At 42.7% G+C, this 17,981-nt stretch overlaps 1 protein-coding gene across 1 annotated transcript in view; it reads left to right on the forward strand.

Annotated features, from left to right (window-relative positions):
• dnah5 (dynein, axonemal, heavy chain 5) overlaps positions 1 to 17,981 on the forward strand; it is a 754,701-nt gene that overhangs the window by 215,158 nt on the left and 521,562 nt on the right. Inside the window, exons 6-7 of the mRNA XM_085988698.1 lie at positions 8,148 to 8,285; positions 9,533 to 9,709. Coding sequence (XP_085844824.1) covers positions 8,148 to 8,285; positions 9,533 to 9,709 — 315 coding nt within the window. The remainder of the gene's footprint in view (positions 1 to 8,147; positions 8,286 to 9,532; positions 9,710 to 17,981) is intronic.

The raw sequence follows: 17,981 nt of genomic DNA on the forward strand, positions 1-17,981 counted from the left end.
CTCCGGCCTATGCCCTGTCTTAAGAACATAAGAACCTAAGAAGCAAGAGCAGGAGTAAGCCATACGGCCCCTCGAGCCTGCTCCGCCATTCAATAAGATCATGGCTGATCACCAACCTCAACTCCACTATTCCGCCCGATCTCCATATCCCTTGATTCCCCTAGAGTCCAAAAATCTATCTATCTCAGCCTTGAATATACTCAAAGACTCAGCATTCACAGCTCCCTGGGGCAGAGAATTCCAAAGATTCACAACCTTCTGAGTGAAGAAATTCTTCCTCATCTCAGTCTTAAATGGCCTACCCCTTATCCTAAGACTATGCCCCCTAGTTCCAGACATGCAGCCAGGAGAAACAACCTCTCGGCTTCTACCCTGTCAATCCCCTTCAGAATCTTGTATGTTTCAATGAGATCACCTCTCATTCTTCTAAACTCCAGAGAGTATAGGCCCATTCTACACAATCTCTCATCATAGGACAGCCCTCTCATCCCAGGAATCAATCTAGTGAACCTTCGTTGCAACGCCTCCAAGGCAAGTATATCCTTCCTTAGATAAGGAGACCAAAACTGTGCACAGTACTCCAGGTGTGGTCTCACCAAGGCCCTGTATAATTGTAGCAAGACTTCCTTACTCTTATACTCCAACACCCTTGCAATAAAGGCCAACATGTCATTTGCCTTCCTTATTGCTTGCTGTACCTGCATGCTAGCTTTCTGTGTTGCTTGCACGAGGACACCCAAATCTCTCTGAACACCAACATTTGAAAGTTTCTTACCATTTAAAAAATATTCTGTTTTTCTATTCTTCCTAACAAAGTGAATAACCTCACATTTCCCTAAATTATACTCCATCTGCCACCTTACTACCCACTCACTTAGTCTAACTATATCACTTTGCAGACTCTTTGTGTTCTCCTCACAGCTCACTGTCCCACCTAGCTTTGTATGATCAGCAAACTTGGGTACATTACACTCGGTCCCTTCATCTAGGTCATTAATATAGATTGTAAATAGCTGAGGCCCCAACACTGATCCTTGCGGCACCCCACTAGTTACAGCCTGCCAACCTGAAAAAGATCCGTTCATCCCTACTCTCTATTTTCTGTCTATTAACCAATCCTCTATCCATGCTACTATATTACCCCAACCCATGAGCCCTAATCTTGTGTAATAACCTTTTATGTGGCACCTTATCGAATGCCTTTTGGAAATCCAAATATACTACATCCACTGGTTCCCCTTTATCTACCCTGCTAGTTACATACTCAAAAAACTCTAATAAATTTTACAAACACAATTTCCCTTTCATAAAACCATGTTGACTCTGCCTAATCATGTTATAATTTTCTAAGTGACTTGATACCACTTCCTTAACAATGGATTCCAGCATTTTCCCGACGACTGATGTCAGGCTAACCGGCCTGTAGTTCCCTGGTTTTTTTCTCCCTCCTTTCTTGAAGAGCGGTGTTACATTTGCGATCTTCCAATCCACTGGGACCATTCCAGAATCTAGGGAATTTTGGAAGATCAAAACCAATGCATCACTATCTCTTCAGCTACCTTTTTTAGAACCCTAGGATGTAGGCCGTCAGGTCCTGGGAATTTGTCGGCTTTTAGTCCCATTAGTTTCTCTACTTATATTAATTACATTAAGTTCCTCACCCTCCTTAGACCCTTGGTTCCCCAGCATTTTTGGTATGCTTTTTGTGTCTTCTACTGTGAAGACAGATACAAAATATTTGTTTAACGTTTCTGCCATTTCCTTATTCCCCATAATAATTTCTCCTGTCTCAGCCTCTAAGGGACCAATGTTTACTTTTGCTACTCTTTTCCTTTTTACATACTTGTAGAAACGCTTACAATCTGCTTTTATATTTTTTGCTAGCTTTCTCTCATTCTATTTTTTCCCTTTTAATCAATTTTTTTGGTCAACCTCTGCTGGTTTTTGAAACTCTCCCAATCCTCAGGCTTACTATTATTCTTTGCAATATTATAAGCTTCTTCTTTCAATCTAATGCTATCCTTAACTTCTTTAGTTAGCCACGGTTGGATCACTTGTCCCGTGGAGATTTTGTTTCTCAATGGAATGTATTTTTGTTGAGAATTATGAAATATTTCTTTAAATGCTAGCCACTGTTTATCTACCGCCATACCTTTTAATCTATTTTTCCAATCAACCTTAGCAATTCGCCCCTCATACCTATGTCATTGGCTTTATTTAAGTTTAAGATTCTAGTTTCGAACTTAGGCAAGTCACTCTGAAAATTAACGTGAAATTCTATCATATTATGATCACTCTGCCCCAGAGGATCCTTTATTATGTGATTGCGAATTAACCCTGTCTCATTACACAATACAAGATCTAAAATAGCCTGTTCCCTGGTTGGTTCCATGACATATTGTTCTAGGAAACTATCCCGAATGCATTCCATGAACTCGTCCTCCAGACTACATTTGCCAATTTGATTTGTCCAGTCTATATGAAGATTAAAGTCCCCTGAGATTATTGCATTACCTTTGTTGCAAGCTCCTACTATTTCTTGATTAATATTCTGTCTAACAGTATAGCTACTGTTAGGGGGCCGAAATACTACTCCTACCAGTGTTTTCTGCCCCTTGTTATTCCTCATCTCCACCCATACTGATTCTACTTCCTGATCTTCCGAGTCGAGAGCCTTTCTCGATACTGTCCTTGTGTCATCCTTTATTATCAGGGCTATTCCCCCTCCTTTTCCATTCTGCCTGTCTTTTCGAACATCAAGTACCCTGGAACATTTAGTTCCCAACCTTGGCCACCTTGCAACCATGTCTCTGTAATGGCTATTAGATCAAACCCATTTATCTCTATTTGTGCCACTAGTTCGTCTATCTTGTTATGCTTCGTGCATTCAGATAAAGCCTTTTAAATTTAAATTTTTTACCATTATTCCCTGCATTTACCTTATTCTCTGCTGCACTGCTACCATTAAACTCTCTGTCCCTTCCTGTCACACTCTGCTTAGTTTTACCCAAATCGCTACAAAAGGCCACATTGCCTTGTCCTTTCTCTTTAGATTTCTAACTTTCCCCTCATCTGACCCCTCCCCCCACTTTTTTAGTTTAAAGCCCTATCTACAGCCCTAGTTATTTGATTTGCCAGGACACTGGTCCCAGCCCAGTTTAAGTGGAGCCCGTCCCGACAGAAAAGCTCCCTCTTTCCCCAGTACTGGTGCCAGTGCCCCATGAATTGAAACCCCTTCTTCCCACACCACTCTTTCAGCCACGCATTTAACTCTCTGACCTGCTTGACCCTATGCCAGTTTGCGTGTGGCTCAGGTAGTAATCCAGAGATTATTACCCTTGTGGTTCTGCTTATTAATTTAGACCCTAGCTCCTCAAACTCCCTCACCAGAACCTCATTCTTAGTTCTACCTATGTTGTTGGTTCCTACATGGACCACGACAACTGGATCCTCCCCCTCCCACTCCAAGTTCTTCTCCAACCGCACCGGCCAGGCAACTTCAGAACTCTCTTTCGCGGCTGCAGAGAACATTATCTATCCCCCTGACTATACTGTCCCCTACTACTACCACATTCCTTCCTTCTCCACCCACTTGGATGGGCTCCTGTACCATGGTGCCGTGGTCAGTTTGCCCATCCTCCCTGCAGTCCTTTTCCTCATCCATACAGGTAGCAAGTCCCTCGTACCTGTTGGACAAGGTCCAGGGCTGAGACTCTTCCATCACTACATCCTGGGTCCCCATACCTTCCTGTCTCGTGGTCACACCCTCCTGTCCTTGAACAATGACGAACTCTAAAGTACTACTTAACCTAAAGGGTGTGACTGCTGTTAGATCCGTGTGTTAATGGAGACACGGAATGCAGGAGTTGATTTAACAAGTGTTTACTGAACAAAGTCTGGAGGTGAACTAACTACACAAGATGCTATACAGGCTTATATACCCGAGTGGTCACTACTGGTACTACAGTACACAGGGGCTTCAAAAACATAGTTCCTCTTAAAGGTACATACACTACAATTCCTCCCTTTTTAGATAAATAGTACATAACATTTTAAGTAATCATTAAATAACATTTTTACAAGAACAATAATCGACACATTTGCTGAAGTTAACCAATTACAAATTCAGTCTCTCTGGAGGCTTCCTGACTCGGTCCGGATAACGCCTCGGTGGTGTAGTAGGTTCTTTTGGCAAGGTCGATTCAGCTTCAATGCCAGTGTCGGGTTCATCTGGTTCCAGTATCACCGGATTGGAGGTAGATACTATGGGTATCTCTGCTTCATCACTAGGCATATAGAGTTGTGGTGTAGGTTGTCCTTTTTCGGATGACTCTATGATCTGGTCAGCATGGCGCCTTATTATGCTTTCTCCAATGTCCACGGTATACATCAGCGGTCCTAGTCGTGTGCAAATAGTTCCAGGCTGCCATTTCTTGGTACGGTAGTCCCGGGCCAAAACTGGTTGACCTATCTGGAAGGTTCTAGTTGGCCTTTCATTCATACTTTGAAATTGACGGTTCTCTACGTCCCTTCTGGCTTGACCAAATCCAGCCGGCATCTTAGTCTTCTATTGAAAAACATCATGGCGGGGGTTTGGTTTGTAACCACATGTGTTGCATTCCTGTACGCAAACAAGAAGTTGTCTACCTTATGTTGTAGATTTATGTCTTCATTACCCATGGCATTTATGGCCTTCTTGAAGGTCTGGACAAACCTTTCAGCTAAACCATTGGTGGCGGGATGGTATGGGGCGGACGTGTAGTGCTTAACCCCATTGTTTTTTAAGAACTTCCTGAATTCTTCGGATACAAATTGCGGTCCATTATCAGAACAGATCTGTTCAGGCAGCCCATTCCTGGCGAATATGGTCCTTAATACTGTGATGGTTTTTTCCGTGGTGGTGGAGGACATCTTTATTACCTCCGGCCACTTGGAGTGTGCATCCACCGCGATTAAGAACATTGAGTCCATAAATGGACCAGCAAAGTCGATATGTACCCTTTGCCATGGAGATGAGGGCCACTCCCATGGATGTAGAGGGGCTTGTGGTGGGGCGTTTTGGACCTTCTGGCATCCTAGACAGCTCTTGGTCATTTCTTCGATGTCTCCATCGATACCTGGACATCACACAAACGCTCTGGCTAAGTTCTTCATTTTCACTCCACCCAGATGACCCTCGTGAAGCTCCTTTAGCACTTTATCCTTGAGTTTGAGTGGATTCACCACTCTGGATCCACACATCAAGGTTCCTCGGCACACTGACAGCTGTTCTCTTCTTTGCGAGAATGCTGGCAACAGTGGTTCGCCATGTGCTGGCCATCCCATCCTCGTTGCCACTGTTAGATCCATGTGTTAATGGAGACATGGAATGCAGGAGTTGATTTAACAAGTGTTTACTGAACAAAGTCTGGAGGTGAACTAACTACACAAGACGCTATACAGGCTTATATACCCGAGTGGTCACTACTGGTACTACAGTACACAGGGGCTTCAAAAACATAGTTCCTCTTAAAGGTACATACACTACAATTGCCTCCTAGAACAAAGTGTCCAGGTAACTCTCCCCCTCCCTGCTGCATCGCAATGTCTGCAGATCGTACTCCATCTCAACAATTCTGAGCCAAAGTTCCTCGAGTTGCTGACACTTACTGCAGATGCTCGGGATCGTGATGCTCTCCACAAACTCCCACATGCTGCAGTTACGACACACCACCTGCCTGCCATCTCTAACCTTGTTTTATTTATTAATTAATTAGTTAAAGCTTATATTCAATCGATATTTTAGTTTTATTGTTTGAGTATTTTATCTAGTCTGTTATTAATTTAGTAACTACTAGCAAGTTACAGTTTCTCAGCTCTTAATTTAACCGCCTTCCCTAATTTAGAGAGCAAAAAAAAGCTGTAATACTCACCAACTAATCGCCTACCTGCTCTCCTGTGACGTCACTGATTTTGTTGTTGTTTTTGAATCGGAGCCTCGCTGCTGCTTTAATTCAGGTCTGTTCTCGGGCAGCTCTTTATCCTCTCACCACTGCTACTGTCCTATGACGACACTCCTTGTTTTTTTTTAAATTGTTGAAGGCTCCGCCGCCGCTGATACCGCCTCCAATTAGGTCTGCGCTGCCTGGTCTCCCACTGTTTTAAGTAGAAACATAGAATAGAAACATAGAAAATAGGAGCAGGAGTAGGCCATTCGGCCCTTTGAGCATGCTTCGCCATTCAGTATGATCATGGCTGATCCTCTATCTCAAAACCATATTCCCGCCCTCTCCCCATACCCCTTGATATCTTTTGTGTCTAGAAATCTATCTATCTCCTTCTTAAATATATTCAGTGACTTGGCCTCCACAGCCTTCTGTGGTAGAGAATTCCACAGGTTCACCACCCTCTGAAAGAAGAAATTTCTCCTCATCTCAGTCTTAAATGTCCTACCCCATATCCTGAGACTGTGACCACTTGTTCTAGACTCCCTAGCCAGGGAAAACATCCTCCCTGCATCTAGACCTGTCAGAATTTTATACGTTTCACTGAGATCCCCTCTCATTCTTCTAAACTCTAGCGAATACAGGCCTCGTCGACCCAATCTCTCCTCATACGACAGTCCTGCCATCCCAGGAATCAGTCTGGTGTACCACCGCTGCTGATACCACCTCCAATTAGGTCCGCGCTGCCTGGCCTCCCTCTGTTTTAAGTACTGCTGCCGCTGATACTGCCTCCAGTTCTTGGAGCAACACACTCTTGGCATTGACTTCTGCCGCTACTTCTTCCCACTGCCTCCTGAGCATCTGTCTGGAGGGCCTCCTGCCCCCCTGAGGATACAGGACATCTCTTTTCCATTCCAGCTCTTCCACCAAGACCTCCAGTGCTGTGTCTGAAAACCTTGGTGCGCTCTCTCTCGCATGTACAGCCATTACTCAAAGTATCAGCACAGAATCAGTTTTCAAATGACTCCGACCACTTCTTGCAACCACAATGCACCTCCCCTTTAAAAGGTGTAGGCTGATTTTATGTAGCGCTAGCCACTTGCGGTATCGGGCCCTCTGCTGATGCGTGCATCCATTGAACAGTGTGGGTTGCGCTGGCTACATGCAGCAATCATGTATAACAGCAGGCAGCATAACTTTACCGTGCTGCCTGCAATGTAATGAATAGGTGTGGGTAAATTGCATAAAGCGATCCTCGCGCCTGTTTTTGAGGGTTAGCCAATTTCTCTGCCAAGAAGTGTTTGTTATCTCTCTGACACTCACTGGAGAAAACATTTCATATTATGTTAAAATTATAATTTATAGACCAAATAACAGAAAAAATAATAGTTCCTTTTGAATAACCATTTTATGATTTCAATGTTTCCTGTTAGAAATGTTTCTGTTCTGGGGATTGTTGGTTTTCCACTGAGCCTAAAGGTGAGAATTCACAGCAGTTTAAGTAAAAGCCATATTACACAACTTTAACAGGATCATCTAATAGTCTATTAACATCACGCCAACCAATACAATATTTGCAATGTTTTGAATAAATTCTGTACTGATCTTAATTCCCTGAAACGGTAAAAGGTGAGATTCTTGCATAATATCAGCTTACACATTCGCATAGAAACCAAAACAAAATCCACTTGACTAATGTAATTTGCAAAAAAAGATTTTCTTGATTAAATTTGGTGGGTAGGGAAGAGCTGTTTGAACGTTTTCCTTGTTGACTGCATGGAAATAAATGTAAGGGCATGGAACTTGTGCTTCACATTACCAATGACCTGGAGGCTGCGTTTGCACTGCTATCAGGTTATATGAGGCTTGGATTTGAAGATCTTGGCTGAGATCAGATCCGAAATACTCACAAATTCACTTTAAATTGAAGTATTTGTAACTTATTAACTCCAAATGACTATGAATTTACACTGCATGAAGATTAGCATACAAACATTTACATAATTGTTATTAAATTATTGCTGGTAAAGCCTCCATTAAATTAGTGGACAAAGGAATTTCATACAAGCACATTTAGCATTCATATATGACCAGTGTTGATTGGAAAATATACTCCTTAATGTGAATGTATTACATGTTTGTACCTTTGCATAGATTAAATTCAATGGCCATACAATAACTTGCTTTATGTTACTGTAAAATTATTATTTTGTTTGATTGCAGGTGAACTTGAAAGAATGTGAGACCTATGATTTGAGGCTCCTGAAAGGCCCTTCAGATTATTTGTCCATAGCCAATAGTACTGAAGCCTTAGAAAAAATTGAAGCCTGTATTAAAGTGTGGATCAAACAAATTGAGCAGGTAGTGTTAACAAGTCTTCTATCTGTAAGAACATTTCTGGCAAGTTAAGGATCTTATCCAAAACCAGCAGATGTAATGGTGGTTGTATAATGGGACATATCTCCATGACACTCAAAATACCAAGCTAAATGGATGGATAAATGGATACTGTTACCATAGGTACTGGTAATTGATAGAGAAGAACTGCTGTAGATTTTGAACCTTTTCTTTGATTTAACAACTTATAGTCTCATACTCCATAACAGTCTTTACATGAAAACAAAGTAAGTGTTTTGTGTGCACAGGTATTTTTGGATAACATTTTGTGGTTAATTTTCTCCTGTAGCTTGTTTTGCCAAAGTAAATAATTGTTTACATGTAAGAGTATAGGTGACTGAATACGACTATGACTAAGATCAAAATCCTACTTTTGAAAATAGCATTTTGTTCCATTCTTCTTGTGCTTTCTTCCCCAATTTAATTACCCAGCACGGGTTTACTTTTGATGGGATAAAGCAATCTGTCTTCAGGCCTCCACAATGCTGTCGTGCATCAGTCTGATTGTGGATGTGTATACATTATGGTAGCTAAATTTGAATTCCAGTTTTCCCTCTAAAAAGACTTGTCTTCTCATCTCTCTAGCTGAGATCAAGTGCTCACTACATAGGGACTTGTAGTATTAAGATGCTCGGTAGTACAGTCTGTCAGCATACACTGTGCTGAATTTTCTATCAAAATAATGAAACACATATATTTACTGACTTTGTCAATAAAACAATTTTGAAACAATTAGCATTTTCAGCAAAGATTTTAAAAACTTTTAAATAAGAATTCTTAACTTTGCATTTATTCTTCTATTTCTTTAAAATGAATGTTTCTCTCCTCCCACCATCTCTCCTGAAGGTATTCACTCCTTGCTGTTATATAGTTGTATGGTGCCAGGTGCCTCTACTGTACCTCATCCAAGGAGCTCTTATTATTCCAGATATAATATGGTTAAAAGTCTATTGACGTTCAACACCAACAAAATGATAGCAAATCATTTGGAATCCACTGCTGGAATGGATTCAGAAGTTTTATTTATTTTTGTTAAATATAACATTTGTGTTGTGCCTGGCAGAAACCTGGACAAAACTACCTCTAAACATTATAGTATTGGGACTGAATAACAGAAAACTTCAATAATGGTGAAATATGTCATTGTATGAACATTGTCAATATAATACTGAATTTGAACTATCCCATTCAACATTACTCTGCAATTCTAGGTTCTTGCTGAAAGTGAACAATTGCGTAAGGAAGCTGATGATCTAGGTCCACGTGCAGAATTGGATCACTGGAAGAAACGGATGTCAAGGTTCAATTATCTGCTGGACCAACTAAAGGGTCAGGATGTGAAGGCAGTGCTTGGAGTTCTTACAACAGCAAAAGCTAAACTTCTTAAGGTGTTTCCACTCATCTTTTTCAATGCTTGAACTTTACAAAATAATTAGGAAGTGGGTGACACAGTGGGTTAAAATTCTACCTTTCAAACCTCTGGTACCTATGTGAATTTAATATAGGCTAGTGTAATGAGAATGTCTTCTCTTAACAGTGAGGATCCTAAATGAATTGAGTTTAGAGTAGTGTCAATTTAGTCTTTGCCAGTAACAAATCCACAGTGCAACACCGTCTATAAATCTCAATCATGGAAATCACCTGATAGATGAAATGGAAATGTGTTACTATTGTAATAGGGAAAACTTATCTGAGATCAGAATTGAGGTATCTTGTTGAGCCAGAGTGAGCTTTATACTGCACCTGACCTGTGCTCTGGATAATATTCTGACTACATGCTGGCACCAATAAACAAAAGAATTCCTCAGCTGTTTTTGAGTGGCCTCCAGCGGTCACTGTAAGCACCACTGGTTAGGCCATTCAACACGTGGTACAAATCATGCTCCACCCATTTGTACCTGAAAATTGTACGTAATCGGGGTCCTACAGTTGGGGTAGGACCCCGATTTGCATATGTATGCAGCTTCACGCCAGAAACAGGCAGGTGGGCTGCACGTCCATTTGCAGGACTGCCTGAAAATTGGATCAGACAGGCCTTGGGCGTCAATGGGGTGGACATACTCATTGTGCGCCTCAAGTTAAAATCTCCCCTTGTGAGGGTGCCAGTTAGTTCCCTCAGTAACCCCTAGATGGCACCTTCACTTGTTTGTTTCCCTTTGCTAAATTGTTACTAGTTTACTTAACTGCCTTTTATCAGGTTTATTGGTTTCACCTGTTTTTGCTTGTATTTAAGTTCTGTGGTTTCTTCCCTCTGTGCTCAGTCTTGACAAGCCGTTGCCGAGCGGTAACGTGTCTTGAGCTCCTATGTTTGTAACTGTGTACCTGTGTGATTCTAGTAAAGTACTTTTATTTAAGACTGCATACCTGCTTCTCGCCTTGTCTGTCTGCACTTGGGTCCAGAACCAGCCTCGCCCTGACACCCCTCTTGATTCCTTATGCATTGTTAGATAGAGCCTGATATCTGGTTGTTAGTGTAACCTATTGGGTAGCTTCACAGGGTTTCTTACCTTTCTTATAAATTTTACCAACTTTAATCCATCCACTTCCCTCAGCACTTGTCTCTGGCCGCGAAATTCGGGAATTTATTAAGGCCGGTTTTGATGAAAAAATGGTGACCGACTTGCTTCTTCTCCCTTACGGCGGTTCCCGCAGCAGCTGCCATTTTGGGGAGGTCAGTAGCACTGCTGTTGCCAGTGCTCACTCTACATATTTAGGTGAGGCAGATTGTGAAGTCATTCAGCGTGCAACGCTGATTTGATGCACGATCTGCCATTGTGGATGTCGTCGCTCCTTTTAACACCCTCTCCTAATCACGACCAGCTGACCAAGCATTCAGCAGCAGGAAGGACCCCCCCAGCAGCGCTATTTAAAGGGATCATCAACAACCTGCAGCTGACTTGCTTTTTCAGTTCTACTGGCTCTGTCCAAGTTTGTGCAACTGTTTGGAGCTTTCTAGAGTTGTTTAAAGTTGCTGAGGTCACAGGGAATGTTGCTGCAAGTGGAGAACACCTTGCTTCTCATTTAAAGGGTTCTGCTCACACCACTCTTATGTTCATTAATAAATAGACATTCTTATTATGAACACAGCTAGCTTTTGCTAGTTACTTTATTGAGCACATGTGGACTAGGTACAGTATCTGTAGAGGCTTCCATCTTGACTGCTGCCTTGTGGGTAGCCTAGTGCCTCATGGATAATGTAGTCTCAATATACATACAGCTGGGTAGTGTAGTCTTATACATACAGCTATATACAGCTCTACACAGCTCTACGGCTCCACCTAGTGTCCACTATAGAATGACATGTTATTGATCATTACATCCCCCTTTCTTTGAGGTTTAACAAAATCAATATCAATCAACTTTCAAGAAAACAATAAAGATAATATCAGTAACACTTTTGTTAGTGCTCTATAAACATAAACATTTTCAAAACAGTCAACACATTTTCAAAGCTTTACATTGTACTCAAAGATTAAGTCTATCAGGCTATTTTTACTTCACGTGTGGATCATCTCAACACGGGTAAGTCTGATGTGTCTTCATGAGATTGTTCTGGCGGTGAATGACAAGATGCAGTTGCGGCATTGTCATCAATTTGGTCTTGAATAGTCTCTTGTGTTTTTAGGAGGGAACGGCGGTTCCTCCTGAGAATCTGTCCTTCCTCAGTTCTAACAGTGTATCACCTTGGTCCTACTTCCTCAAGAACTGTAGCTTTCCTGTTCCATGCATCTGGATCCTCAATCCTGACAACATCATCCCTTGTCAATGGTTTTAGAGTTTTGGATGACTTGTCATAGTATGATTTCTGTTTCAGCTTTAACAGTTGAAGTCTCTGTCTCAGTTCCTCACTTTGCTGTTCTTTTGCACAGCAGGGTAGCGTGGTGCGCAACTTGCGACCCATTAGTAGTTCAGCAGGTGAAGAACCACAATCTAAAGGTGAGGCTCGGTAGCTCAGCAGGGCGAGATAAGGATCAGACTTGCTTTCTGTCGCTTTCTTCAGTAGCTGCTTGAGAACTTGAACACCTTTCTCTGCCTTACCATTTGACTGAGCATACAAAGGACTGGATGTGATGTGCTGAAAGTCATAATGTGCTGCAAACTGTTGCCACTCCTTACAGTTGAAGCACGGACCATCGTCGCTAACGGCAATCCTGGGAATTCCATGTCTGGCGAAGATGGATTTCACATGCATTATGACACTGCTTGCTGTGGTGCTTGAGAGCAGCGCCATCTCAGGATAGTTAGAATAGTAGTCAATCACTATTAGATAGTCTTTACCATTTACATGAAAAAGGTCTATACCAACCTTTTGCCATGCTGCTGTTGGTATGTCAGCTACTATCATTGGTTCCTTTGCTTGTTTGTTTTGGTGTTTCTGACATGTCTCACATTTGCCTATCATGTTCTCAATGTCCTTATTTATGCCAGGCCAATAAACAGTGTCTCTTGATCTCCTTTTGCATTTTTCAATTCCGAGGTGTCCCTCATGAATCCTTTTGCGCACGTCTTGACGTAGAGCCTGTGGAATGACTATTCTGTTCTGTTTTAGTAATAGTCCACTTGCGACACTCAATTCTGACCTTATGTGAAAATATTTTGGACAGGAACCTTTTGGCCAACCATGATGAATGTTCTCTATTACTGTTTGTAATACTGTATCTTTTACTGTTTCTTCTGCTATTTGCTTTGATTTTGTGTCTGACACGGGCTGCGCAGCAGTGACCATACTTACATGAACATCCACGTCTTCTTCAGTAGAGCTCACATGACTCATTGTGGGTGCTCGGGATAGTGCATCTGCTAACACTATGTATTTGCCTGGTGTGTAGATCAGTTCAAAGTCATATCTTTGCAGCTTCATCATGAGTCGTTGAATCCTTGGAGACATCTCATTCAGGTTTTTTTTTATGATGGCAACCAGAGGGCTGTGGTCTGTCTCAACTGTGAAGGTGAGAAGTCCATATATGTAGCCATGAAACTTTTCTAGTCCAACTACCAAGCCTAGACATTCCTTTTCAATCTGGGCGTATCGACACTCAGTATCAGTCATAGACCTGGAGGCATAGGCAACAGGCTTCCAATCTTCACCCTCTGCTTGTAGCAAGACCGCACCTAGGCCATCTTTTGATGCATCCGTTGACACTTTGATTTTTTTTGTTGGGTCAAAGAAGGTGAGTACAGGTGTGGTTGTCAGCACTGTTTGAGGTTTATCCACTCTTGTTCATGTCTTTCTGTCCATGCGAACTCATTTGTTTTACGTAGCAGGTCTCGCAGACAGGCTGTCTTAGCTGACAAGTTAGGAATGAACTTTCCAATGAAGTTTATCATCCCCATGATGCGTAGCACTCCTTTTTTGTCAGTGGGTTGGGGCATTTTGAGTATGGCGTTTACTTTTTCCATATCTGGCTCTATTCCTTTACCAGCTAGATTATCTCCTAGGAAAGTGACTTCCTGGATGCCAAACTGACACTTGGCTTTGTTGAGCTTCAGTCCATTCCGGCGTATGCTCTGTAGCACTTTAGTCAGTCCCTCATTGTGTTCTTTCAGTGTGGAGCCCCAGATGATGATGTCATCAACATAGACCAGAACTCCTTCCAGACCTTCAATTATGTGTTCCATCGCTCTATGAAAGATTTCAGATGCAGATATTATCCCGAAAGGCATTCTGAGGAAACAATACCTGCCAAATGGTGTGTTGAAGGTACAGTATTTGGTGCTCTCTTCATCCAGTTTTAGTTGCCAAAATCCTTGTGAGGCATCGAGCTTTGTGAAGCATCTGGCACCTGACATTTCACTGGTGATTTCTTCTCGCTTGAGAATCTGGTAGTGTTCACGTTTTATGTTTGCATTTAAGTCCTTTGGATCCATGCATATTCTTAGATCATTGTTCTTTTTCTTTACACATACCATGGAGTTAACCCAGTCTGTTGGCCCTTCGACTTTCCTGATGACTCCTAGTGTGGTCATTCTGTCCAGTTCATTCTTGAGCTGGTCACGCAGGGGTGCTGGAACTCTCCGTGGAGCATGTACCACTGGCTGAGCATCCTGCTTTAGCTGGATCTTGAAAGTGAATGGTAGAACTCCAAATCCTTTGAACACATCCTGGAAATTATTCACTACAGAATCCACCGAGTCATCTGGTCTGCTTATGGCACAGTTTATACGGTAGACTCTTTTGACCAGTTCTAAGTCCTCACAAGCTTTGTCACCCAGTAGTGAATCAAGCCTTTCAGCCACAACAGAAAACATGAGATGATGCACTTTGTCTTTGACTGTCACTTTAAGTCTGCATACACCTAAGCTATCTATTTTCTGTCCATTATAGTCCTTCAGTAGTACTGACTTTTTCTGTATTTTGGGCTTTTCTTTCATATTGTTACTGTCACTCATACTGATTAAGTTTGCTTTTGCCCCAGTGTCTAGTTTCAAGGTAACTAATGCTCCATTTACCTGCAGTGGGATCATCCATTTGTCCTCTTTTACTGCATTAACTTTATGTTCAGCATTGTCCATTTCTGAGGCCTGCACATTTTCTGTATCGTTTTTGATATTGTCACATGACACCATTCCTACAAAAAATGTCTCACTTAAATCAGTGTCCTCAATTACATTAACTCGTTGCCCTTTCTTAGTTTGTACTTTTGAAAAGCATTGTTTGGCAATGTGATTCTTTCCATTACACTTTGTGCACATTTTTCCAAACGCTGGGCATTGTCTTAACTGGTGTTTGTAACCATAGCGTTTACAATTAAAAATTTCATCCTCCGATTGCTTTTCATTTCTGTTCTGCCCATGTTTCTTCCCCTTATAGGACACAGCACCGACAGCAGCATTATCACTCATTACAATCGCATCATTATTGATTTCACTGAAAGTCTTCGCGTGCTTTCGAGCTAGCTCGCTGGCTTGGCATATTTTCACCGCATTTTCCAAATTTTGTTCGGTTTCTCTCAACAGACGTTCCCTGACTTTTTTATCATGAATACCAAACACAATCTGGTCACGAATCATGGATGCTTTGAGCTCAGAGAAATTACATGTCTGTGCTTTCAGTTTCAGATCAGCTATAAAGCTATCAAAAGTCTCATTTTACTGCTGTGTCCGAGAATAGAAGATGTATCTTTCATAGGTCTCATTCTTTTTGGGAGAGCAATGTGCATCAAATTTTTTTAGCACATCTTCTAATTTTTCTCTGTTCTCCTCTGGATTAAATACAAGTGTATTAACTACCTCTATCGCCTGCGGGCCTGCAACCATAAGCAGCAACGCTATCTTCCTTGCGTCTGGCTTCGTACCGAATCCGATGGCTGCAATGTAGAGTTCGAATTGTTGTTTAAAAGTCTGCCAATTGTAGTCGATTTTTTCTGTGAGTTTCAAACGCTCTGGTGGTTTCAAATTCTCCATGTCACTTTTCACAATTTTTAGCAGATCTTCACCATCCTGGTACCATCTTATGTTCATTAATAAATAGACATTCTTATTATGAACACAGCTAGCTTTTGCTAGTTACTTTATTGAGCACATGTGGACTAGGTACAGTATCTATAGAGGCTTCCATCTTGACTGCTGCCTTGTGGGTAGCCTAGTGCCTCATGGGTAATATAGTCTTAATATACATACAGCTGGGTAGTGTCGTCTTATACATACAGCTATATGCAGCTCTACACAGCTCTACGGCTCCACCTAGTGTCCACTATAGAATGACATGTTATTGATCATTACAACCACTTGCTCCCAGTCATGGGGGCTCTACTTGCAGTCCCCCTTGTACTCATAGATACATAGAAGATAGGAGCAGGAGTAGGCCATTCGGCCCCTTGAGCCTGCTCCGCCATTCAATGCGATCATGGCTGATCATCCAAATTCAGTACCCTGTCCCCGCTTTCTCTCCATATCCCTTGATCCCTTTAGCCTTAAGAAATATATCTAACTCCTTCTTGAATATATTTAATGAATTGGCCTCTACTGCCTTCTGTGGTAGAGAATTCCAGAGGTTCACCACTCTCTGGGTGAAGAAATTCCTCCTCATCTCTGTCCTAAATGGCTTACCCCTTATCCTTAGACTATGACCCCTGGTTCTGGACTCCCCGGCCATCGGGAACATCCTTCCTGCATCTAGCCTGTCTAGTCCTGTTAGAATTTTATAAGTTTCTATGAGATCTCCTCTCATTCTTCTAAACTCCAGTGAGTATAAGCCCAATCGACCCAATCTCTCCTCATACGTCATTCCTGCCATCCCAGGTATCAGCCTGGTGAATCTTCGCTGCACTCCCTCCATGGCAAGAACATCCTTCCTCAGATAAGTGTATGCTCGAGTATGATAGAGAGATAGAACGGAGGCAGCGAAGAAGAGGACAAGATGCTCGCAGAGGGAGGAGGAGGAGGAGGGGTAAGAGGGCTCTGAGCATGCGGCTTTACTCACATAGGGTCTTCCAGGAGCACTCTTCCTACCTGCACTTAAGTAAGCCAGGAGCAGTGTATTGGGAGGCTCCGCTTCACCAAGGAGGTGGTCACAGAACTCTGCCACCTCTTGGAACCAGACCTCCAGCCTCAGAGCAGGGAGACAATGGCTCTCCCAGTGGCCCTCAAGGTCACCGTGGCCCTGAATTTTTTCACCACCAGATCCTTACAGTCTGCAGCAGGTGACATAGCTTAACATCTCTCAGTTCGCCATCCATCGCTGCATCCAGGATGTCACAGAGGCTCTGTACTCCAAGAGAAGGGACTTCATTGTCTTCTCTCAAAACAGAGAGAAGTAGGAGGAGCGCGCATGTGGTTTTGCCAGGATAGTGGGCTTCCCCATAGTGCAGGGCACCGTCGACTGCACGTGGCTTTGCGGGCACCGTATAGCAATCCTCAGATGTTCTGTAACTAAGGCTATCACTCATTTAACGTGCAGTTATTGTGCGATCACGCCCAGCACATCCTGATGGTCAATGCCCGCTATCCTGTCAGCAGTCATGATGCCTTCATCCTGCGCCAGTCCAGTGTGCCAGCAATCTTCCAGTCACCACGTCAAATCCGAGGGTGTCTGCTACGAGACAAGGGCTATCTTTCCTTTCTGCACCTGAATGATGACTCCCCTCCGCAACCCCAGCACTCTTGCCCAGCACTCATATAATGAAAGCCATGCTGCCACGAGGAACATCATTGAGCAGACTATCAGGGTGCACAAGCAATGGTTCTGCTGCCTTGACCGCTCGGGAGGAGCTCTCCAGTACTCACCGGAGCAGGAGTCCCATTTTGTGGTTGTCTGCTGCATGCTGTACAACTTGGCCATCATGAACGTGCAGCCCTTGTCACCACAGGTTCTGGAACCACCTCAGGAGGAGGAGGAAGATGAAGAGGAAGAGGAGGAGGCAGGCAGCAAATTCCCATTCCAGACGGGCTGTCCGTGATCACCTCATCAGACTCAGGTTCCAGTGCATGAAACCCCAGATCCCCGTTCCTCATCACTTCCCCATCTTACCACCTCTCTGCCACGGAACATCACAGCGTTCTCCTGGGCACAAAGCTGAAATGAGAACCACCACAAAACACACATTCCAAATAAAATTCATAAATTTATCAAATTCAAATCAAAAGAACAAAGTCAACTAATCACCCTTATGCAACCCCTTTGTGTCTTGTCTTTCGTGTGCCTGTTCCTACTCTAGTGCT

This window comes from Somniosus microcephalus, chromosome 5 (genome assembly GCF_052327205.1).
Source record: "Somniosus microcephalus isolate GS21.2 chromosome 5, FLI_Smic_1.0, whole genome shotgun sequence".
In the NCBI taxonomy this organism is placed as follows: domain Eukaryota; kingdom Metazoa; phylum Chordata; class Chondrichthyes; order Squaliformes; family Somniosidae; genus Somniosus; species Somniosus microcephalus.